The sequence below is a fragment of the Rhinopithecus bieti genome, unplaced genomic scaffold (genome assembly GCF_001698545.2).
Source record: "Rhinopithecus bieti isolate Rb0 unplaced genomic scaffold, ASM169854v2 scaffold_32081, whole genome shotgun sequence".
NCBI classification, from domain to species: Eukaryota; Metazoa; Chordata; class Mammalia; order Primates; family Cercopithecidae; genus Rhinopithecus; species Rhinopithecus bieti.
Genome location: NW_016814436.1, coordinates 5,126,751 through 5,149,612, shown reverse-complemented (window position 1 = coordinate 5,149,612; position 22,862 = coordinate 5,126,751). Strand labels below are relative to the sequence as shown.

Genomic DNA, 22,862 nt, shown 5'->3' with positions numbered 1-22,862 from the left:
CGCCCCTTCCGCGCCCGCCCCGCCCCCCCCCGGAAGGCCCGGGTGTCCGCAGCTCCCCGTAGACTCCGACCCGGGGCAACATGGCCGCGTTCTCACCTCTGCGCGACTGCCAGGTACACGGAGGCTGCCCCCGGCCAGGTGCCCCTCGGGCCCCGGGTGTTGGGAGTGGCCTGGTGCTGGCGGAATGGCGGGAGACATGGCCTGGGCGCCGGGCGTAGGGTGAGCCCTGGGCGCACGGGCGCGTCCGCGGCAACACCTGGAAGGGACCCGAGGCCCTTCTTGTGGAGTCCCCACTGAGGGAAATAAGAGGCGCCTGTCAGGGTATTAGGGAGACCCCAAGACCTCCTAAAAATCGTAGCTCACTGGGCGTGGCGTGGGACGCAGGGAAGCCCGCAAAGGTGAGGGGCTCCTTGGAATCAGCCCGGGACAGGGAGCTTGAGCCCATCTTGCAGATGAGGAAGGTGGAGGTCAGAGGGGCCAGGTGACTTGTGTGTGTGGAAGTTTGAAGGGCTCCTGGGAAGAAAGCCCTGCCATTCCCTCCTTCCTGTCTGTAGGCCTGGAAGGATGCGAGGCTCCCGCTCTCCACCACAAGCAATGAAGCTTGCAAGCTGTTTGATGCCACGCTGACCCAGGTATGCCTGCCTAGAGAGGCCCTGGCCCCTTCTGTGGAGGTCTACGAGAAGGTTTTTGTTTGTTTGCTTTTGTTTTTGAGACGGACTCTCACTCTGTCGCCCAGGCTGGACTTCAGTGGCGCAATCTCAGCTCACTGCAAGCTCTGCCTCCCGGGTTTACCCCATTCTCCTGCCTCAGCCTCCCGAGCAGCTGGGACTACAGGCGCCCGCCACCGCGCCCGGCTAATTTTTTGTATTTTTAGTAGAAACGGGATTTCACCGTTGACAGGATGGTCTCGTTCTCCTAACCTTGTGATCCGCCCGCCTCTGCCTCCCAAAGTGCTGGGATTACAGGCGTAAGCCACCGTGCCCGGCCTGGGAAGGTTTTTAAATTGGGGAATGCTTTTTAAATTGCACCATGACCTTAGCAATAGATGGCAGTACATCTGTGCACTCTGTACTGGAGGACGTGGGAGCGTGGGGACATATCTCTGCCGCCCACAGCGTCCTGAGAGGGCCTCTGCACTCACCCTCCTTCCCCAGGACTCTGAGTGGTGGGTGGACAGCAGTGGGTGCCATGGGGATGTTTTTTGAGGGTGCTGGCCTCCTTGGGCCTCCCCTTGTGGCCTGCTGAGGGTCTGATGCAGGGCTCGGCTACTTAGGACATGGTATCCTGTCCTGGGATGCATCTGTGAATATACTGTCTTCACCTAGACTGTGCCAACACCTTCTGCCACATTACCAGTTGTTTCTCTACCCATGAAGGGTCCTATAGTTTTAGAACTAGGAGAAGTCTCAGAAGATCCAACTAGTTTGTTTGACAGGTAGGGGAACTGAGGCTCAGAGAGTTGAACCTACTTGACTTGAAGGTTGTCCATGAATTAGAGGCAGAACCAGGGTGAACCTGGGCCTAACTACACTGATAGAAAACTAAAGCTGGCGTTGGCATGGGCGGTGAGGCCCCTGCATACTGACTTCATCCACATAACATGAGGACCCAGGGAGCTCTTAGAAGCTTACTGGCTGAACAAGAGAGGACTGATGGAATGCTGTGAGCTGTGCCATGGGTGCCCCTCCTGTTCCCAGCCTGCCCTGCTGTTCCCAGCCTGCCCTGCCGAGGGACTCTGCTGTGGGCATCTGAGTTGTTTATTTCTGTTTCACCTGGCTCACTTGCCCTTCCTGTACCTCGCTGGCCTCTTTAGAGTACTCGATTTGTTTTTTGTTTGAGATGGACTCTTGCCCTCTTGCCCAGGCTGGAGTACAATGGCGCAATCTTGGCTCACTGCAACTTCCGCCTCCCGGGTTCAAGTGACTGACCTGTCTCAGCTTCCGGAGTAGCTGGGATTACAGGCACGCGCCACCACGCCTGGCTAATTTTTTGTATATTTAGTAGAGACGGGGTTTCACCATGTTGGTCGGGCTGGTCACAAACTCCTGACCTTGTGATCCCCTGGCCTTGGCCTCCCAAAGTGCTGGGATTACAGGCGTGAGCCACCACGCCCGGCCCCTAGTACTCGATTTGTTACACACCGCATCCCCAATCAGTGGTAGCTCATCCTCCCAGCCTGTGCATATTTTGTCCTGTGTATTGGTGTCTCTGTGCTGTCCTGTGTTAGAACTTCAATTCTTTAAATCTCTGTGCCAACCCTCCTCTATCTTGTCAAAATGCTTGTGTAGCCTATAGTCCCAGCTACTTGGGAGGCTGAGGCAGAAGGATTGCTTGAGCCCAGGAGGTTGAGGCTGAAGTGAGCTGTGATTGTGCCACTGTACTCCAGCCTGGGCAACAGAGTGAACCCTGTCTTAAAAAATATATATATATACACACACACACACACACACACACATACATACATGTACTAATTCTGTGTAGATGTAGGTTAGATAACTGAAAGGGCATATTTTAAAATCCAATGCATGATTATAGGTCTAGGACTTTTTTAAAAAAGAGGCATTTGAATAAAGGACCAGGTACCAATACACCAAATTGTTTAAAATGACGATGGGCTGGGCGCGGTGACTCACGCCTATAATCCCAGGACTTTGGGAGGCTGAGGCAGGTGGATCATCTGAGGTCAGGAGTTTGAAACCATTCTGGCCAACATGGTGAAACCCCATCTGTACTAAAGATACAAAAAAATTAGCCAGGCATGGTGGTGTGCACCTGTCATCCCAGCTACTTGGGAGGCTGAGGCAGGGGAATTGTTTGAACCAGGGAGGTGGAGGTTGCAGTGAGCCAAGATAGCACCACTGCCCTCCAGCCTGGGCAACAGAGCGAGACTCTGTCTCAAAAAAAAAAAAAAAAATTAGCCAGGTGCAGTGTGCACACCTGTAATCCTGGCTACTAAGGAGGCTGAGGCAGGAGAATTGCTTGAACCCTAGAGGCAGAGGTTGCAGTGAGCTAAGATTGTGCCACTGCACCCCAGCCTGGGCGACAGGGCAAGATTCTGTCTCAATTTAAAAAAAAAAAAAAAGATAAGTTTTATCTTTCAGCTTTTGTGTCTTTCTGACTCTCTAAAATGAATGTTTACTGTGACTATTTTTAAAACGAATGAATAAGAAGCAGGAATGTTCCTGTCGTGACCAACTTCAAGGCTCCTCTTAGGGCGGAAGAAGCCGATGTGTAGCAGGTCACCTGTCAGGAGGAACTTGCCCTTTTCTTTTCTTTTCTCTGTCACGCAGGCTGGAGTGCAGTGGCGCTATCTTGGCTCACTGCAACCTCCCAGGTTCAGGCGATTCTCTTGCCTCAACTTCCCAAGTCTCAGCTGCCCAAGTCGCTAGGACTACAGACATGTGCCACCATGCCTGACTAATTTTTGTATTATTTGTAGAGACAGAGTTTCGCCATGTTGGCCAGGCTGGTCTCAAACTCCTACCCTCGAGCGATCCACCCACCTCGGTCTTCCAGAGTGCTGGAATTGCAGGCGTGAGCCATCGCACCTGGCCAGAACCTGCCTTTTGATGTTTCTTTTTTGGAAATGCAGCATCCCTAGCCTTAGAAAGTGTGCCTCGGGTGATGCGTATTTCATTTCTTCATATAAAGAAAGTTATCAGCCAGGTTATGCCTTCTTTGGGTTAGAGTCCAGAAAACACTCAGTGTTCTACAAAGAAAAACAAATCTGGATTCATTTTTATTTTTTGTTTTTTGAGACAGAGTCTCTGTCATCCAGGCTGGAGTGCAGTGGCGTGATCTTGGCTCACTGCAGCCTTGGCCCCCCGGGTTCAAGTGATTCTCATGCCTCTGCCTACCAAGTGGCTGGGACAACAGGTGTGCACCACCATGCCCCACTAATTTTTGTATTTTGAGTAGAGATGGAGTTTCAGCATGTTGGTCAGGCTGGTCTTGAACTCCTGACCTCAAACGATCTGCCCGCCTTGGCCTCCCAGAGTGTGAACCTGGATTTAGAGCCACACCTTTGCTAGAATGATCCAAGGGCTCCGTGAGGACTTGTTTTGCCTTTTCCCATTTTAGTATGTAAAATGGACCAATGACAAGAGTCTCGGTGGCATCGAGGGCTGCCTGTCAAAGCTCAAAGCAGCAGATCCGACCTTCGGTGAGTAACACCTTCCCTGGGTGGAGGGACCCCGCTTGACGCAACCAGCCCCTCTCTCTTTCCTTTATCACAGGCACACGGTTGGGATGGGGAAGGCAGGTTGGGTGGCAGTAACCAGGGTGGCGTTTGCACAGAGGGAGAGAAGATGACAGCGCCTTTGTATTTGGAAAAACAGTCACTTCCATAAAGATGCCAGGTTCTAATAGGCATTTTTCTTGCCTTTTCTCTGATTACCATCAATTATTGAATAAAGATGCTGATCTCATTTCTCAGATGACGAAACTGAGGGTTGGCAAGAGTAAGACCGTACTTAAAGCCACCCAGCTGGTGGTTGACAACTGGGATTAGATAAGCTTCCTGAATCTAAGGCCCAGATCCCTGGAACATGAGAGGTGGCTGCTGCAGCCTCCATCAGGGGACCAGTGAGACCTCATCTAAGTGGCCAGGGTGAGGTGGTCACCGATGGGTGACAGAGGCTGGCATCCAGGCAAGCCATGTGTACAGCGGGCATGGGAAGCCAGCACAGTGCATTGAAGGTGGGTGGTTCCAGGGTGCAGCAAGGTTCCAGGCCTGGGGGAAGGGCTGATGAGGGGACAGGGTCTTGTCACGGTGGCAGGGACCCCCTTCTCACCCTGCTGCAGCCTGGTCAGATTTAAGGCAGGGGCTTGTACTGCCCTGGAGAGGAAATACAAGGAAATAACTGGGGGAGAACGGAGAGCCAAACCCAGTCGTGGGGAGCCAGGCGCCAGGGGTGGGCTCGGACTCTGAGCAGACCTTGAGCCCTGATCAGGGGCCTTCAACCACCTGAATCATCAGCTGGGCTGGGCTGGGCTGGGCTGAGCTGGGCTGGGCTGGGCTGGGCTGGGCTGGGCTGGGCTGGGCTGGGCTCGACTATCGGAATCACCAGCTGTTTTCCAGGGGCCACATGGGTGGTCCTCGCACTATGGTTGGGTCTTAGGTCCCAGGCCTGAGCCAGTGATCAAGTTCTAAATGCCAGTGGACACCCTGGCCCTCCCAGAGTGTGGCCTGGGGGCCTGTACTCCTGCCAACAAGGCTGCTGCGAGGGCCACAAGGCACACACCCCCACCCTAACTTTTAGCATGTGTGAGCAGCACAGATGGGATCATGACTTCTGTGCTCCGGGGCCTCCTTGGTCCAGACCGTCATGAGCAGCATCCACTGATGCCTCCTGGGAGCCGTGTGCTGGCTGTGTGATAGTGGCCACTGATGAGCCTGCAGGCAGATGCTAAGTGGCTCATCCAGTGAAGGGGAAGGTGCTTTAGACACTGGCACTCAGCACAGTGCCCTCACTAGACAAATATTCAAGGGTGCCTTTAGGCTTGCCATTCCCTCTGTGCTTGACAAGCACCGAGGCTGAGTTCTGCAGTCATCAGGGCCACAGTGCACAGCCTACTGCTGCCTGGCTGGCCCCTCCTGGGACATGGGGTGTCTCTGTAACATATGGAGTCTGGGCTGGGCTGGGCTGAACCACCAGCCATTCTCTAACCTCCCACCAGCGATGGGCCACGCCATCTCTACTGGCCTTGTACTGATTGGCACTGGAAGCTCCGTGAAGCTGGACAAAGAACTGGACCTGGCTGTGAAGACAATGGTGGAGATTTCAAGAACCCAGCCGCTGACAAGGCGGGAGCAGTTGCACGTGTCTGCAGTAGAGACATTTGCCAAGGGGTGAGGGGCCTCCCTGAGCCGGGAGCTGGCACCCTGAGGCTGTGCTGGGGGACTGGCAGGGTATCCCTTTCCTGACGCCCCTGGGAGCAGGGCGGGATGGGAGAGCGATTCTCTCCTCGCCTCTTGAGATGCTCTCACGGAAAATCACATCCTCTTTGCTTCCCCATCCTTGGTGGAGTGCTGAGTGAGGAAGCAGTTGGTGAAGATTCCCAACTTAGTGTTGAAAGTAACTTACTTTGGCCGGGCGCGGTGGCTCAAGCCTGTAATCCCAGCACTTTGGGAGGCCGAGACGGGCGGATCACGAGGTCAGGAGATCGAGACCATCCTGGCTAACACGGAGAAACCCCGTCTCTACTAAAAAAATACAAAAAACGAGCCGGGCGAGGTGGCGGGCGCCTGTAGTCCCAGCTACTCGGGAGGCTGAGGCAGGAGAATGGCGTAAACCCGTGGGGCGGAGCTTGCAGTGAGCTGAGATCCGGCCACTGCAATCCAGCCCGGGCGACAGAGCGAAACTCCATCTCAAATAAAAAAAAAAGAAAGTAACTTACTTTGTTTCATTAAGTAAATTGTGTATTATTTTCCTTACAAAAATAATAGGGTCACACTACAGAAATTACTAGGTTAGGGAAGACAGAAGAAAACATGCTTCTTCTGGTGGGAAATAAACAGTCAAATCAAATCTTCACCCATATGTTCCTTGCTCTTGCACTGGTTTTCACGTCATCCCCCCACTGTTCCCACGCTGGTTCCCTCGTTCTCTGGGACAGCCCCCATATCTGCTCAGGCAGGTGAGATGCCCTGCAGAGTTACATGACCTTAGCCGATTGTGCAGGGGCTCAGGGATTCCGAACCCGGAGACTGGGGAGGTGCTGCCTGGTCTTCCTGGTGAGTCATCCCAGGTGTCATTCCACCTCGGAGACTTCCTGCATGTGTCTGACCGTCTCCGGTGGGATTATCCTCGGCAATTTGTTAAACCAGTTTTTTTTTTTTCCAGTTGAACTAAACAGTAAAATTTCCCACTGGGTTTTCAGTTTTCTGATTCATAACCTAACACAGAAATTGATACTTATTTATTTATTTATTTAGACAGAGTTTTGCTCTTGTCACCCAGGCTGGAGTGCAATGGCACGATCTCGGCTCACTGCAACCTCTGCCTGCTGGGTTCAAGCGATTCTCCTGCCTCAGCCTACCAGGTAGCTGGGATTACAGGCACATATCACCACACCTGGCTCATTTTTATATTTTTAGTAGAGACGGGGTTACACCATCTTGGCCAGGCTGGTCTTGAACTCCTGACCTCATGATCCACCTGCCTTGGCCTCCGAAAGTGCTGGGATTACAGGCAGGAGCCACCACGCCCGGCCAGAAACTGGTTTTTAAAAAAACACGTCCATGTAGACCATGACATTGGTGAGAAACGATGCCTCTTACATTCCCTGTGTGGGTGGACTATGTGTTCAGTGTTGGTGAGAAATCTTTCTCGGTTTCCAGGAACTTTCTGAAAGCCTGTGAACTATGGGAACAGATTCTCCGGGACCACCCAACAGACATGTTGGCCCTGAAATTTTCCCATGATGCTTATTTTTACCTGGGCTGTCAGGAACAGATGCGAGATTCTGTTGCTCGAGTTTACCCCTTCTGGACACCTGACATCCCCCTAAGCAGGTATGTGCCAGCTGGAAATCACATTGTTTCTGTTTCTTAATCTCTCTGTTCTGCCCTAAAAATATGGTGACTCTCTTGGGCCTGTCCTAAAAATAATGGGACCATTGTTGCTATTCTCCTAGTTCCTTAAAGTTCAAAGGCTTCACTTTCTTCATTTGATTTTCATCCCACCTGTGAATGAGGTAGTACCATTATGTATTGGTCAGTATGGGATTGTTTTTGCTGCAGTAACAAACATCCCCTGGTTCTTCTTCCCCAAAGCTTATTATAGCAAAGGTTTATTTTTTACTCATACTACATGGCACCTTAGGAGGGATGAGGGCTCTGCCGCCATGTCCTTGTCTGCATCCAGGATCCCAGCTGATGAAGCAGCTGCCCTCTGGACACACCTGTCACTAAGAGGGAAAAGCAAGCTTTCCTGGGGGGGGCTTACAGTGGCAATTAAAGGTTTAGAATGAAAAGGATACCCTGCCACTCCCAAGTCATTGGCCAGAACTGATCACATGACCTCGCCCACCCACAGGAGACCAGGAAGTACAGTTCTACCTTGTGCTTGGGAAGAGAAGGAGGCCTGGAATGTGCATGAACAGCCCCAGTGACCACCACACAGGAATGACTTCACTGCAGCTTCATTACAGGATAGTTGTGAGGTTCAGAGAGGTTAATAAGCTGTATTATTTAGTCAGCACCCTCCAGAGAAGCCCAGAGAGCTCTGAGACAGAGAGATAGAGATTTATTTTAAGGAATTGATTCATGTGAGTGTGAGGGCTGGCAAGTTCAAAATCTGTAGGGCAGGGCAGCAAGCTGGAATTTCTGCAGGAGTCAGCATTAGCCTCGCATCTGGAGGCAGTCTGCAGGCAGAATTTCTTCTTCTAGGGGCCTCAGTCTTTCTCTTAAGACCTTTAACTGATTGGATGAGGCCCACCCACATGGCGGGTAATCTGCTTTACTCAAATCACATCTAGAAATAGCTTCACAGGACTGGGCACAGTGGCTTATGCCTGTAATCCCAGCTCTTTGGGAAGCTGAGGCTGTAGGATTGCTTAAGCCCAGGAGTTCGAGATAAGCTTGGTCAACATGGCAAGACCCTGTCTCTACAAAAAGAAAAAATAAATGAAAAAAGTTAGCCAGGCACGGTGGCGTGTCCCTGTAGTTCCAGCTACTCAGGAGGCTGTGATGGGAGGATCTCTTGAGCCCAGGAGTTTGAGGCTGCAGTGAGCTGGCATTCATGCCACTGCACTCGGCCTGGGCAGCAGAACAAGACTTCGTCTCTAAAAGAATATATATTTCACAGCAACATCTAGACTGGTGTTTGACCAAACAACTGGCACCATGGCCCAGCCAAATTGACACGTAAAAAATTAACCATCATAAGAACCTAGTAGTACTTGTCACACAGTAAGCATACAAGAAATAGCTTAAGTCTTGAGGATTAAATGACCCCAGTAAACACACGATACATATGTATATTTTTTTAAAGATAACTCTGGAAGCCAGTGCTTAAGAACATTGCTTCAATGAATAACAAAAACTAGAATCAATCTCCTTGCACAGTAGTGAGGCTAACATCTTCGTCTCAAACAGAAGCCCCATTGCTCTATTTTGTTTTAACTTAACCCCAAGAAATCACAGGAAAGAAATCTGTTTAATGTGTGACCACCCTAGATACTCGGGTGTGCACTTGCAGATGAGATTGGAAGTGTGGGCTGGGCGCGGTGGCTCACGCCTGTAATGCCAGCACTTTGGGAGGCCGAGGCAGGTGGATCACCTGCGGTCAGGAGTTTGAGGCCAGCCTGGCCAACATGGTGAAACCTCGTCTCTACTAAAAATAACAAAATCAGCTGGGTGTGGGTGACATGTGCCTGTAATCCCAGCTACTCAAGAGGCTGAGGAAGGAGAATCGCTTGAACCCAGGAGACGCAGGTTGCAGTGAACTGAGATTGTGCCACTGCACTCCAGCCTGGGCGACAGAGCGAGATTCTGTCTCCAAAAAAAAAAGAGAGAGAGATTGGAAGTGTGCAATTATTCAGTAGTGTCTTCCAGCCCATCCTGGGCTGGGCCTGCGCTGAGGGTGAATTGGACAGACAGGTCCCAGCCTGTAGGAGCTCCGGGTCTGAGGAGGACCCAGCTGTCCACTGAGTGCATTCCAGGCCAGGCAGGGGACCGTGTACAGCACTGAGGAAGCCAAGGAGGAGCTGCTGACAGCCACAGGTCACGGAGGCTTCCCAGGGCGGTGCCCCTGGGTCATGCCTCTGGGTGGATGTCACCATGCAGACAGGAGGGAAAGAACCCTTGTTATTCTCAGTGGAGACCCGTGTTGATTCTTAGAAGGTGGGATGCTAATTGAGGAGCAGGGCCGTTCTCTGTGCTGGGTTTGGGGATTATTGTGCGGATATAATGTTCATCTTGCCCCTCACCAGTCTGAAGGACGGAATTGCTGAAAAGCACAGAGCTTGGCATGGAGTTGGAGGTTGTGTCCGTCTCCTGTGGCTGCTATAGCAAAGGGCTGCAAACTAGGTGGTTTGGAGCAGCACATAGGTACAGCTTTGAGGGCCAAGAGTCCCATCCAAGGTGTCAGCAGGGCCAACGCCCTCAAAGCCTCAGGAGCGGGTCCTTCCTGCCTCTTCCAGTGCCTGGCGGTGCCCGGAGTTGCCTTGAAGTCCCTTGGCTTGCAGCTGCATCACTCTGCCTTGGTCTTTACCTACCTCCTTCCCTCTGCATCTGTGTCTTCACACAGCCCTCTTCTAAGGACGCCAGTCGTTGTGTTAGGACCCACCCTAATCCCGTATGACCTCCTCTAAACGTGATTACCTCTGCAAAGACCCTATTTCCAAAAAAGGTCACATTCCCAGTACTGGTGGTTAGGACCTCAGTGTATCTTTGTGGGGACACAATTTAAACTGCTACTTGTCCATCATTTTGTATTCTGAGATATTTTTTCTGTGTTTAGCTATGTGAAAGGCATCTACTCTTTTGGCTTGATGGAAACCAACTTCTACGACCGGGCAGAAAAACTCGCCAAAGAGGTAAGTGGGTCCTTCCCAAGGTGCCTGACCCCTCGGGGAACAGCTGTCGGGTGGACCAGGGCATGTGAGGGGCACCATTCATGTGTGACCCTGGTGAACCCCATCCCCGCTCTCACTTCCTCAGAGAGATTGGGGAGCTCAAGTTAGTGTGAGCAGCTGCTGCCTGCCAGGGGCTGTCATTCACCTGTGGCCCCCCGAGGTCCCCAGAGCCACGTTCCTTAGCTAACACTGGTTCCACGTCTACAGATGAGGTTGATGGGGTACAGGGAGTCGGGGTCAGCCCACTCACTTGGGGTTGCACTGAGTGGCAGGTCTGGGCTCCCACCAGCTCTGCCTGGCTCCAGCGCCCACATTGCTTTGCAGGGACAGGAGTTTGTAGGAGGCAAAGTGTAAATAAACGTTGCCTCTTCCTTCCTGAACTTTGCATTTCTAAGCATCACTCACGGCACCAGAGGTTCAGGGAGCTGAGTGATGATGGCCAGTCATGACGATTGCTGGGCACCCATGCATAACTGGTCCCAGGGCCAGATGGCAGGCTTAAGCTGTCAGGCATGGGGCGCGGGTGGTCTCATGCTCTGGGGGTCCCTCTCCTGTACTTCTCTTCTTGCAAGATTGGAAACTGAGGCCCATGGAGGGGCTGCCATGCACAAGGGAGTGACAGCTGCTCCTGTGCCCAGCTCTGTGTGGCACTTTATATGTGTCTGCTTGTGTCCACACAGCTCTGCCCACGTGATGTTCAACTCCTTGTTGCCCAGATGAGGGGCCCGAGGCTCAGAGGCCAAGGCTAGAGCCTGCCTAAGGCCACATGGCTCGGAGATGGCAGAGCCGGATTCCACCCAGGCGACCTGGCAACGGCTGTCCTTTCAGCTGCCTGCTCCAGGCCGTGCCTCCCAACATCCTGGCTGGGGTTCTTCCCCCAGTAGTTACCCTAGTCGGCCTGCAGCACCCTCCCCAGGAGACAGCACTGGGGCCCAATGGTTCCTGGGCTCTCTGAAGACTGCTCTGATTATAGAATCTGAGACTTGTGTCTTGAGTGATACGTTCTTGGCTTTAACTCTGAGTCAGGGCTGGTGGGGGACCCGAGTGGCTTTCTGGCAGTCTTGGTTCTATGGCCTAGGTGACCAGACACCACATCCAGGGATCAGCTGTAGGAAAGTCCCTTGGAGACCATGGCAGCTGGGCCCTCCTATGGATGGCATCCATCTGGGCACCTGAGAGCTCCTGAGACAGTTGGAGAAGCTCTGGACAAGAGTAGCTGTGGCAAACCAGATGTGGCAAGTCCCCCCCATGCCTTGCAAGGAGCAAGAAGTGGTGGATAGGGTCCATTCCTGCTCCGTTGATCCCCTTTCGCCTCCTGTCCCTTGTCTTGCAGGCACCAGCTCTTTGACTTCAACACCAGCACCCCACAGGCAACTACTGGGCAGGAAAAGGGGGCTGTGATGGGGCCAGGGGTGGTAACACATGGGCCATGTGTCTGCAGCCCCAGGCCAGTGAGGGCAGGAGGAGCCAGGGCAGGAGCAGGCAGGCAGCAGCCACAGGCACAGCCACAGAGCTTGGGGACCTGGAGCTCCAAGTGGCTCGATGGGTGGAGGCTTAGGGAGGAGGCAGCAAGCCGGGGAGCCAGGAGCCAGGACTGTAGAGGGCAGGGGAGGACTGGATTCTGCTGGGCCTTGTAGCCTGGGAGTGCAGTTTGGACTCCTTCCCAGGGAACCGTGGTGGGGCTCCAAGAGAGGGAGGAAGCCAGTCAGCCCATCAGAGCTGGTGACAGCCACCACCCTTCACTCCTTCCATGCATGAAAGTAGAATAGCAGGGTCTCATCTCAGGACCCCACGCCCAGCCTGCTTAGACTGTGCCCAAGTGTCCTGTGCTCAGAGCCCCTGCCCCGGGGGTGCCCACAGTCCCCTACAGACACGCTTCCTTTCCCTCCGTTTCCACATAGAGTGGACTGGGCCCACGAAAGCTGAGTGGTGGGCAGAGAGGCAGGGCTTGCTGGGGCCGACCTCCTGCCAAAAGCCTCTCAGCAGGTGCTGGGCCAGGGCAGAGGAACGTGGGGCTTCTGGACCCCTGTGAAAGGCGTGGGGAGACTGAGGCAGTGGGGCTGGTGGGAACTCATGATTTGGCATGGGGGACCTGGGCGCAAGCCAGGCAGTGGGACTTCTGTCAGCCTCAGTTTACTGCTCCATTTTCCAAGCTCCGCCTGGGACTGAGTAGATGCTTAGCAAACATGAGCTGAACGCATAAGTAGAAGAAAGAAACAGCTAGGCGGGGAGGATCCTTCCATGAGTCCAGCCGCCTCGCTGGTCGCTGTCAAGCTCACAGGTCATGGGAGCGGCTGTTGTCATGAACTGTGATAACCTTAAAGCCAGCTGTTTCTGCACGCAGAAAGCCACGTGTCCTCACATATGTGGTAGTGGGAAGAGACAGCCACAGCCACTGGAGGACTTGACAGTTCACACCGCATTCACATGGGCAGTAACCGCTTCTCTAAGAGGAAGGCAGCATCCGTGGCCTTCCTGGCAGCAACTGAGGCCCAGAGAGGGCGGGCATGTTTTGCAGGCACCTCGGCTGTGTGCAGAATGCTGTGGGCTTGGGTCTGAGCCCTGGCTTTGGAAAGATCCTGCTGCTGTCCCGCTGGGTGAAGTCGCATAGCCTCCCTAAGTCTCAGCTTCCTCATCTGTGAACCGGGCAGTGAGGCCTGTGAGCTGGTGTGCCTGGGCAGGCGGGAAGCGGTGCTGATTGTCAGTGTTTTGAGTCAGAGCCCTGTCCCCCCACTTGCTCCACCCCATTCAACCCAGGCCCCTCTTGCCCCTTAGAGACCTGTCATCGCCTGCCCTGGCAGCCTGACTGATCTGCTTTATCTGGAATCCTCTTCCCCGCACCCTGTGTAGGCTTTATCTATTAACCCGACAGATGCATGGTCGGTGCACACCATCGCTCACATCCACGAGATGAAAGCAGAGATCAAGGATGGGTTGGAATTCATGCAGCACTCAGAGACCCACTGGAAGGTAAGATGCTTGTCGGTGGCTCACCTCCCTGGGAAATGCAGTGCGTCCTCTTGAGTTAGGCTGAGGCTTTATGGACAAGAGTTACGGGGCATGGTTCCCTCTCCTCCTTCTCCTGCACATGCCTCAGGTGTTTGGCTGCTGAGCAGAGCACAGTCAAGATTCTAGTCCCCACCCCAGGCCTATACCTTGCCCTAGCAACTCCACTGAGGGTCCAGCCCAGACTCTTCTGTCCTCATAGGGCCTGGTCAAGAGGAACGATTAGCCTCCTAGAAGCGCATGAGCTACACCATGACAGGGACCCTCTGTGGGATGTGGAAACCCAGAGGAAGCATTAAACTCAACTGGACTTGGGGAGACAGTGGCCAGGGAAGGTGTCCTGGAGGAGGCAACCTCTGAGTTGGCTACTGAAGGATGAGCAGGTGTGTGTCACACAGAGGGGGAAGATGGAGAGCATCCCAACCGTCACCAGCTTGAGCAAGGCTTCCAAAGCCTACAGTGGCCTGTGAGGGAGAGGAGAGCTGCACAGTTTGGTGTCCTAGAGCCCGGGTACAAGGCAGACATGGGCCGTGCAGAAGGCTTTGTCAGTCCCTCTTTCCAGGGGACACAAAATGGTGTCCAGGCAGAGGCGGAAACGCCTGCAGAGGACTCAGAGAAGGAAAGGCTAGCGCCATGGTGGAGGTGGGCCCTCTGGACAGACAGGGCTGCGTCAGGAGAGCCTGTTGGGCTCAAGGGAGATGGGACCTCCCCGGGACGGGACACAGGGTCGCTCACTCAGCGTTAATTGAATACCCGCTTTGTATTTGGGGTCAGCAAGAAATCAGGGACGGGTGAGCACTTGGTTCCCAAGCAGGGGCTCTGCGGTCTGAGCCACACAGTGGAGGACCCTCGGGCCTCCAGATTCAGCTCTGTCAAGGGGGCAGCTGTCAGGTTCCCTTCTCAGGGACAGTGAGGTTTGTTTGAGGTTTTTGAGTGCTGGGCACTGTCCCTTGTTGAGGATTATGAGTCCAGTCTCCCGAGCTTGGAAATACCCTAGCAGGGGCCAGCTCTGAGCCCAGCACAGGCCCTGCTTTAACACTGCTTCATACTGAGGGCGGCCTAAGGGAGTCACTGACGTGCCACCCACCCCCCTGGCTCTCGGGGCTTTGCCAGCACCTGTTGGAGTTTGGCCCTGGGCCTGCTGATCTCTGCAGGTTTTTTTGGTTTGGTTTGGTTTTTTTTTTTTTTTGAGACAGGTTCTCTCTCTGTCATCCAAGCTGGAGTGCAATAGCACAATCAGGGCTCACTGCAGGCTCGACCTTCTGGGCTTAAGCAATCCTCCCACCTTGGCCTCCTAAATAGCTGGGACTACTGGCGTGTGCCACCACACCTGGCTAATTTAAATTTTTTTTTTTTTTTAGAGAGACAAGGTCTCGTCCCTGTGTTGCCCAGGTGGGTCTTGGACTCTTGGCCTCAACTGATCCTTCTGCCTCAGCCTCCCAAAAGTGCTGGGATTACTTTTGGGAGGCATGAGCCACCGTGCCTGGAGTTTATCCAAGTGCCCTGAGCTGTTTGGGCACCCATGGGCCTTGGGCCACTCCCTGTGGAGTGGCTCTGTGATTCCTTTTCTCAACTTCACATGTAAGGAAGGCACAACTGGACTTGCTGAAGTAACTTCCTCTGCGCCGGTCCTGGGGCTGCTGCTCCCCAGCTCAGGCAAGCAGGTTGGGAACCTCCCCTAGCCTCCGTTTCCTCCTTGGTAAATGCAGCATAATAGTCACTGCCCTTCCAAGTGGAAGAGATTATGTGGCCGGAGGCACCCAGCACAGACACAGAATATTGTTTCCTGCACTCAAAGATGATGGTTTCTGTGGCCGGGTGTGGTGGCTCACACCTGTAATCCCGGCACTTTGGGAGGCTGAGACGGGCGGATCACCTGAGATCAGAGGTTTGAGACCACCCTGGCCAAGATGGTGAAACCCTGTCTCCACCAAAGATACAAAAATTACCTAGGTGTGGTGGTGCACACTTGTAATCCCAGCTACTCAGGAGGCTGAGGCAGGAGAATCACTTGAACCCAGGAGGCAGAGGTTGCAGTGAGCCAACATGGTGCCACTGCACTCCAGCCTGGGGGACAGAGCCAGACTTTGTCTCAAAAAAAAAAAAATGATGGTTTCTGCATTAGCACAAAACAACATTTTTTTTTTCCCATAGGCCTTCAGACTTTTCATAAATTCTTTTTTTTCCTCCAGGACTCTGATATGTTGGCTTGTCATAACTATTGGCACTGGGCTTTATATCTGATTGAGAAGGTAAGGTGGCCGCCTGTTTGCACTGTCTTATCCTGTAGAAATTCCAGAGGGAGAACGATTTTTCTGGCTTTTGTTGTATATTCACATCCCGTGGAGCCCTGATGCAATGGAGCATTAATGTTTCCAAATAGCATTCCAGGCTTGACCTGTTGTAGGGAGTTTTCACTGTAGAGGCCGGGAAATCACGTCTGTGGTGTATAACTTGTAGAGACCATTCAGAGCAAGTGCCTGTGGCTGGAGCCGAGAGCCAGACCCCCACCCCGCAGGGTGTACCTGCCTGAGCCATGAGATCTTCCAGCGGGAGCTAGGGTATGGGGCATCTGCTCATGACACCCTTGACCCCAGTGATTCCGCTGCAGGGTTCCATGTGCCATACTGTCACTTCCAGTGCTCTTTATCCTGCACAAAAGCTAGAAGCTCCCTGAATGTCCAAAAAGTGAGAAATGCTGAGAACATGAGGGCCCTGTCAGGACATAAGAATGTGATGATATCGTGTCTGGAAGACAGCACAGAACCCAGCTAAATGTACAGGAGAGGAAACATACGCAGAAAAGAGAAAGGCGGCTGGGCGCAGTGCTCACGCCTGTAATCCCAGCACTTTGAGAGGCCCAGGCAGGCAAATCACCTGAGGTCAAGAGTTTGAGACCAGCCTGGGCAACATGGTAAAACCTGGTCTCTACTAAAAATACAAAAATTAGCTGGGCGTGGTGGCGCCTCCCTGTAGTCCTGAGGCTGAGGCATGAGACTCGCTTGAACCTGGGACACGGAGGTTACAGTTAGCCCAGATTGTGCCACTGCACTCCAGCCTGGGTGACAGAGTGAGACCCCATCTCAAAAACAAAGAAAAAAAAAGAAAAAGACTAGAAAGGAATACATGAAAAAGCTTACAGCAGTTAGTATGAGCAATACCTATATTAACTTTTCCACTAGGAGAGAGAATGCTTCCACAGCAACTGTTTCTTCAGTGGTGGCGGCACAGGCACTGCTGTCCTTTCTACACTGGGAACCAAAGGTCCGGTTGAAAGCGGGTTCACCTTCTCCCATCCCAATGCCACCAAGACACTGCCCGTCCCCCTCTGAGAGGAGGTGGAGGCCTGAGGCCATGTGCTCAGGGGGCTTTGGCCTGGCCATTTTCAGTTCACGTCCCAGTATTACACTTTGCTGTCTCCAGAGTTTAATCAGGAGAACTTTATTCTTCCAGGGCGAATATGAGGCCGCGCTGACCATCTTTGATAGTCACGTAAGTTGCACTCACACCGTGTTCAATTTGTTGTAGCGTTTTGCCTTTGAGTCTCAAAGAGACCAGATCTTTGAGTTCTTCAGGATTGTCCCAGCCAGAAAAACAGCTGGAGCAAGAACATGTTTCTTGTGTAAGGCCTCATGGGATTAATTTTGCCACAAGCAATGTTGTAACCCTGCCTATGCTGGGGACAGTGGTTGGCCCTGCTCACCCCAAGGGTGCTGGTAGATTTACACATGTAAGGGCCTCACCTCTGCAATTGTGGACTCTCCTCCAGCCCTTTCAGATCACTTTTCTTTGGTAAGACAACTAGTCTACCCATAGGAATTTTTTTTTTTTTTTTTTTTTTTTTTTTTGAGACAGAGTTTCGCTCTTGCTGTCCAGGCTGGAGTGCAATGGGGCAATCGGCCGGAATTTTTTTTCTTCACTATAATAAAATAAAAATAACATAAAATTACGTGTACAAGGCTGGGTGTGGTGGCTCACGCCTGTAATCCTAGTACTTTGGGAGGCTGAGGCGGGTGGATCATTTGAGGTCAGGAATTCAAGACCAGCCTGGCCAACGTGGCGAAACCCTGTCTCTACTAAAAATACAAGGAATGAGCTGGGCATGGTGGTGGGCGCCTGTAATCCCAGCTACTCAGGAGGATGAGGCACGAGAATCACTTGAACCCAGGAGACAGAGGTTATAGTGAGCCAAGATCACGCTACTGCACTCCAGCCTGGGTGACAGAGCGAGACCCTATCTCAAAAAAAAAAAAAAAAAAAAAAAGAAGGGTACAGCTCTGTGGCATTAAGTGCATTCACATTGTGCAACCATCACCACCCTCCATTTTCAGAACATTCTTCATCTTCCCAAACTGAAACCCTATACCCATTAAACACTAACTCCCCATTCCTCCTCCCCGGGCCCAGACATTCTTTTGAGAGGGGGAAAAAGAAAGCCTGACTCCCAGCTCCAAGGACCCCAGGGATGGCTTCATCATAAAAGCCTGGAACCACAGAAATGCTTGTGATCTGGGGATCTAAACATCAGAGAAAAGCACACAGTAATTTCCCTTGGTCAGGAAGTTATAGTAAGAAATGAAGGGTGGGCCGGGCGTGGTGGCTCACGCCTGTAATCCCAAGCACTTCGGGAGGCTGAGGCTGGTGAATCACCTGAGGTCAGGAGTTGGAGACCAGCCTGGCCAACATGGTGAAACCCGTTTCTACTAAAAATACAGAAACTAGCTGGGTGTGGTGGTGGGTGCCTGCAATCCCAGCTACTTAGGAGGCTGAGGCAGGAGAATTACTTGAACCCAGGAGGTGGAGGTTGCAGTGAGCCGAGATTGCACCATTTGCACTCCAGCCTGGGCGACAGAGGGAGACTCTGTCTAAAAAAAAAAAAAAGAGAAGTGATGGGTGACATACTCCAAGAACTCGAGGTGGCCTGCTCAGCAAAGCTGAGTCTAGAAACGTGATCAGGCAGACAACCCTCACACCAGTGTGCTCTGAGGCCCGGGGGTGGGAGGTGGCAGATGCTTTGGGCCTGGTCCGGGCCCTGGGTATGCAATGCAGTGGACTCTCTTCAGGTCTGCCTGGTGACCCCTCTAGTGCTTGGAGCAGTCTACACCCCAGGCAAGGGTGATGGGCCTGTCAGTTGAGGTGATGGGGACAGTGGCAGAGGGCTTGCTCTATACGGGCCCCACCCCACCTAGACAGGCTGACCCTAGCTGTGCCTGTAGCCCCCTCATCTGGCCCACCGGCTGAGCCCGCCTTGGCACCCTGTCTTCCAGATCCTTCCCAGCCTGCAGGCCAGTGGTACCATGCTGGACATGGTGGACAGCTGCTCCATGCTCTACCGCCTGCAGATGGAAGGTAGCCACCCCTGCAGCCCCACTGGCTTCTGCCTCTTCCTCTCACATCATGAGGAAGAGGGTGCTGTGGCCTAGGCCCAGGGCTGGGCAAGAGCTCATGGGTGAGCCGCTCCAGACTCCTCTTCAGACCTGGCCACTGCCTTGGGTACCGCTCTGCAACTGCCTCCCAGCTGGCCCAAGCTGAAGGGGATGCCCAGGCCACACTGCCCTTTCTAACAGTTCCTACCGCTCCTCGATGTGGAAGCCTCCAGCTCTGCACCCAGGGCGGCACCTGCTGTGCTGTTCCCATTGCCGGCCTGCCAAGCCTTCGGGGCACTGGTGGCACCTGGCCACCTGTCTCGGTGCCACCTCCTTTCCTAAAATATGAGAGAGTTTCTCAACTCCCTGGGATTGTAGACAGGTTTCTCAACCTTGTCATGTTCTGCAGGTAGCCTGGAGGGATCAGCCACAGCTCTGGGGGCTGTCGAGGGCTCCAGCCAATCACTGGGGTGCCAGATGGTTCTCCCCTTACCTCAGGCTCAGCAGAGCCATCTGGAACCACAGAGGCCTGGGCTAGGCCCTGGGTCAGCAGTACAATGAGGGGTGCAGGCCTGGGCTGAGCAATTCAGGAACCGGAGGGAGTACAAGGCAGGCTGTTTTAGAGATTCAGAAGGCTTCCTAATGGAGGTGAAATGTGAGCCACAGAAGCATGTGTGGGGCTTGCTGGGCAGAGACAAGGGAAAGAGTTACACTCAGAGAAAGCAGACCATCCAAAGCTACCGGGACATAGAAGCCAGCAGCCTGCTGCAGAACAAGAGGCCAGAGGGCAGGCTCGATGTGGTCAGATCAGGCAACAGCAGGCTGAGGGGTGCAAGAACCAGGGAGCCCACCCGTGGGAAGGGCAGGCTGAGGCTGGAGACCCAGAGAAAAGTGGGGAGCCCGGGGCATCCATGGGGAAGCTGGGGTTGTGTGGGAAGGCCTAGGGATCCAAGAGGCCTGGGGTTTGTCAAAGCAGACAGAGGTTTTGTTTAATAATCTTTGACACTTTTTAAAATATGCTTCCTACTTAACGTGTCCATGGCTTCTATAATTAAACAGTCCTAACAGAGGCCTAAGCACAAGGCCAGACGCTGCCTATGGCCCTGCCTACCTTCCCGGCCTCTCACCTGGGACAAGGTCATCAGGGCCTCCAAGGGAAGCGCTGTGGGGGAGGCCTTTGCACAGGACACACCCCAGAGCCTCATTCCAGGCCCTGGGTCTCCTCCTCATGTCCTCAGGGGTGTCTGTGGGCCAGCGGTGGCAGGATGTCCTGCCTGTGACCCGGAAGCACAGCCGAGACCACATCCTGCTGTTCAATGACGCACACTTCCTGATGGCATCCCTGGGTGCACACGACCACCAGACCACACAGGAGCTGCTGACCACCCTGCGGGACGCCAGCGAGTATGCAGAGGGGACCTTCTTGGGGTGGGGGTCCTCACCCTGCCGAGAGGGTGACGGGGTGCTAGAGGCCATGCCGAGACCTGTTCAGTGGCCTGCCCTGCCTGTTGAGTTGCAGCAGGGGGATGCCCATGGAGGCTGCTCCCAGGTGTGCACCCCCTATAGGATATGCGTCCTCTTGTGCAGGACCCCGACAGACCCCCGAGGTGTGTGCACCCACAGGTGTGTGGCCCACAGCTGTACAACTGGTTGCCCCAAGACACAGAGCTGCCTCCATCCCCATTGTGGGTATGAGATCCTCAGGGTCACAGGGCTGCCTCCTGTGGAGAGGACACAGTGAAGCCCTGAAACCAGAGACACCTGCTGCTTAAAGGCCCTGAGGTCCTGGACGGGGTGCTCCTCTGGTCTGAACCTCAGTTTCCCCATCTAAATCAGGGATGGTGCCTGTCAAGAGCTGGTGAGGGCTGACCTGGGGGACCTGGGCTGCCCTGCCCATTCCCTTCTTGGGGTGGTGATTGCCTTGACTTGCAGTGCCAGGCCTTTGCCTGTCTTGTCAGCAATCATGACAGTTCTGTTAGACTGGCACTGTTATGCCTGCTTCACAGATGAGCAAACTGAGTCCAGAAGGTGGGGGATCAGGTAGCTGGAAATGGGCGAACTCCAACCCAGGTCTGAGCTTAGTGCCCTGTGCCGTCCCCTCGATGGGCTGCCCCGCCTGTCACCTCACCTCATCAGCGTGGCATGTGTCAGGCACTGGGCCAGGGACACCTTGCTGAGGAAGAAATGGCCCTGCCCCTCCCGGATGTTCTGTGATGGGCAGGCAGCTGAGGGCACTGTCTCGGGTTCGCAGATCTCCAGGGGAGAACTGCCAGCACCTCCTGGCCCGAGATGTGGGGCTGCCCCTGTGCCAGGCCCTGGTGGAGGCTGAGGACGGGAACCCTGACCGCGTCCTGGAGCTGCTTCTGCCCATCCGCTACCGGATCGTCCAGCTCGGTGGGAGCAATGCCCAGGTGAGCCGATGGCTGCCAGCCGGGGTGCCTGGGGACTGGGCCAGGGAGTCTGGGCACCCTGCAGCCCCCAAGTCTCTCCCGTGGTGTTGGTGCCCACAATGTGGATGTGACTGTGTCTTTCACGCTCCCGCCCTGTAAGCTGGTCATAGAGGGTGTGGCATCAACACCACTGTCCCCCTGGAGAGCAGGCAGCCCACGGTGGGCGGGGGCTCACCTCCCCCTTCCCCAGGTGCCGGAGCCTCACATGCCCAACTGGTATTTCAGAGAGACGTCTTCAACCAGCTGCTGATTCATGCGGCCTTAAACTGCACCTCCAGCGTCCATAAGAACGTGGCCCGGTGAGCTCCTGGCCCCTGCCCAGCACTCCTGACTTTCACAGGCTCTCCCTGCAGACCTCGGGAGTGCCTGGAAGCCCCACCACCCTTAGCCTGAGATGCTCCTGCTTCTGAGGCTGTGAGGTTGGGAAGCTGCGGGGAATTTGGTTCTCCTTTGTTAGCGGGCTCAATTTGACCAAGTGGAGCCAGCTCGACCCCAGGTCCAACCTCCCACCCTCCCCAGCCCACTCCCTTTTAGCCATGCTAAGCGACCCGAGTACGCAAATACGTCCTGCTCTTTCAGGTTCCTGGGCCTTTGCACGCTTGGAACACCCTTTCTCCTTTCGCACCTGGCTGACACCTAATGCTCAGACCTCAGCTCATTTCTCTTGCCTGCCTGCGCTGGGTGCCGAGAGGTAGCAGTGAACAGGCACACCAGGCACTGGCTACCAGGAGCCCATCTGTAGTTGGGGGAGCGACAGGGAGCAGTAAGTCCCACAGACACACGTAAACTCACACTGAGGGAGCAGCAGCTGAGGGCACACCCGAAAGTGCAGTGGGTTTAGCCAGGCCAGGCATGGGGCTGGTAGGAGGGTGGCATAGCTGGAGGGTGAGTGTTAGGAGGGTGGCGTGGCTGGAGTGTGAGTGTTAGGAGGGTGAGTGTTAGGAGGGTGGCGTGGCTGGAGGGTGAGTGTGTTAGGGTGGCGTGGCTGGAGGGTGAATGTTAGGAGGGTGGCGTGGCTGAAGGGTGAATGTTAGGAGGGTGGCGTGGCTGGAGGGTGAGTGTTAGGAGGGTGGTGTGGCTGGAGGGTGGTGTGGCTGGAGGGTGAGTGTGTTAGGAGGGTGGCGTGGCTGGAGGGTGTGTGAGGAGGGTGGCGTGGCTGGAGGGTGAGTGCGTTAGGGTGGCGTGGCTGGAGGGTGAGCGTTAGGAGAATGGCGTGGCTGGAGGATGAATGTTAGGAGGGTGGCGTGGCTGGAGGGTGGTGTGGCTGGAGGGTGAGTGTGTTGGGGTGGCGTGGCTGGAGGGTGAGTGTTAGGAGGGTGGCGTGGCTGGAGGGTGAGTGTGTTAGGGTGGCGTGGCTGGAGGGTGAATGTTAGGAGGGTGGCGTGGCTGAAGGGTGAATGTTAGGAGGGTGGCGTGGCTGGAGGGTGAGTGTTAGGAGGGTGGTGTGGCTGGGGGGGGG

The 22,862-nt window shown here is 54.3% G+C and overlaps 1 protein-coding gene across 4 annotated transcripts in view; it reads left to right on the top strand.

The window, feature by feature from the left end:
• Positions 1-6: 6 nt before the first annotated feature.
• Positions 7-22,862, top strand: part of TTC38 (tetratricopeptide repeat domain 38) — a 29,326-nt gene continuing 6,470 nt past the window's right edge. Inside the window, exons 1-14 of one of the 4 annotated variants that reach the window (XM_017850796.1) lie at positions 7-113; positions 555-632; positions 4,081-4,162; positions 5,680-5,851; positions 7,343-7,516; positions 10,467-10,542; positions 13,432-13,551; positions 15,780-15,839; positions 17,041-17,079; positions 18,855-18,936; positions 20,192-20,357; positions 21,205-21,364; positions 21,594-21,702; positions 21,983-22,453. In XM_017850796.1, the coding sequence (XP_017706285.1) occupies positions 81-113; positions 555-632; positions 4,081-4,162; positions 5,680-5,851; positions 7,343-7,516; positions 10,467-10,542; positions 13,432-13,551; positions 15,780-15,839; positions 17,041-17,079; positions 18,855-18,936; positions 20,192-20,357; positions 21,205-21,364; positions 21,594-21,653 (1,302 nt within the window). In that variant the 5' untranslated portion in view covers positions 7-80 and the 3' untranslated portion in view covers positions 21,654-21,702; positions 21,983-22,453. Of the gene's footprint in view, positions 114-554; positions 633-4,080; positions 4,163-5,679; positions 5,852-7,342; positions 7,517-10,466; positions 10,543-13,431; positions 13,552-15,779; positions 15,840-17,040; positions 17,080-18,854; positions 18,937-20,191; positions 20,358-21,204; positions 21,365-21,593; positions 21,703-21,982; positions 22,454-22,862 lie in introns of those variants that run through there. The other 3 variants (XM_017850794.1, XM_017850793.1, XM_017850795.1) reach the window with 3 other exon arrangements.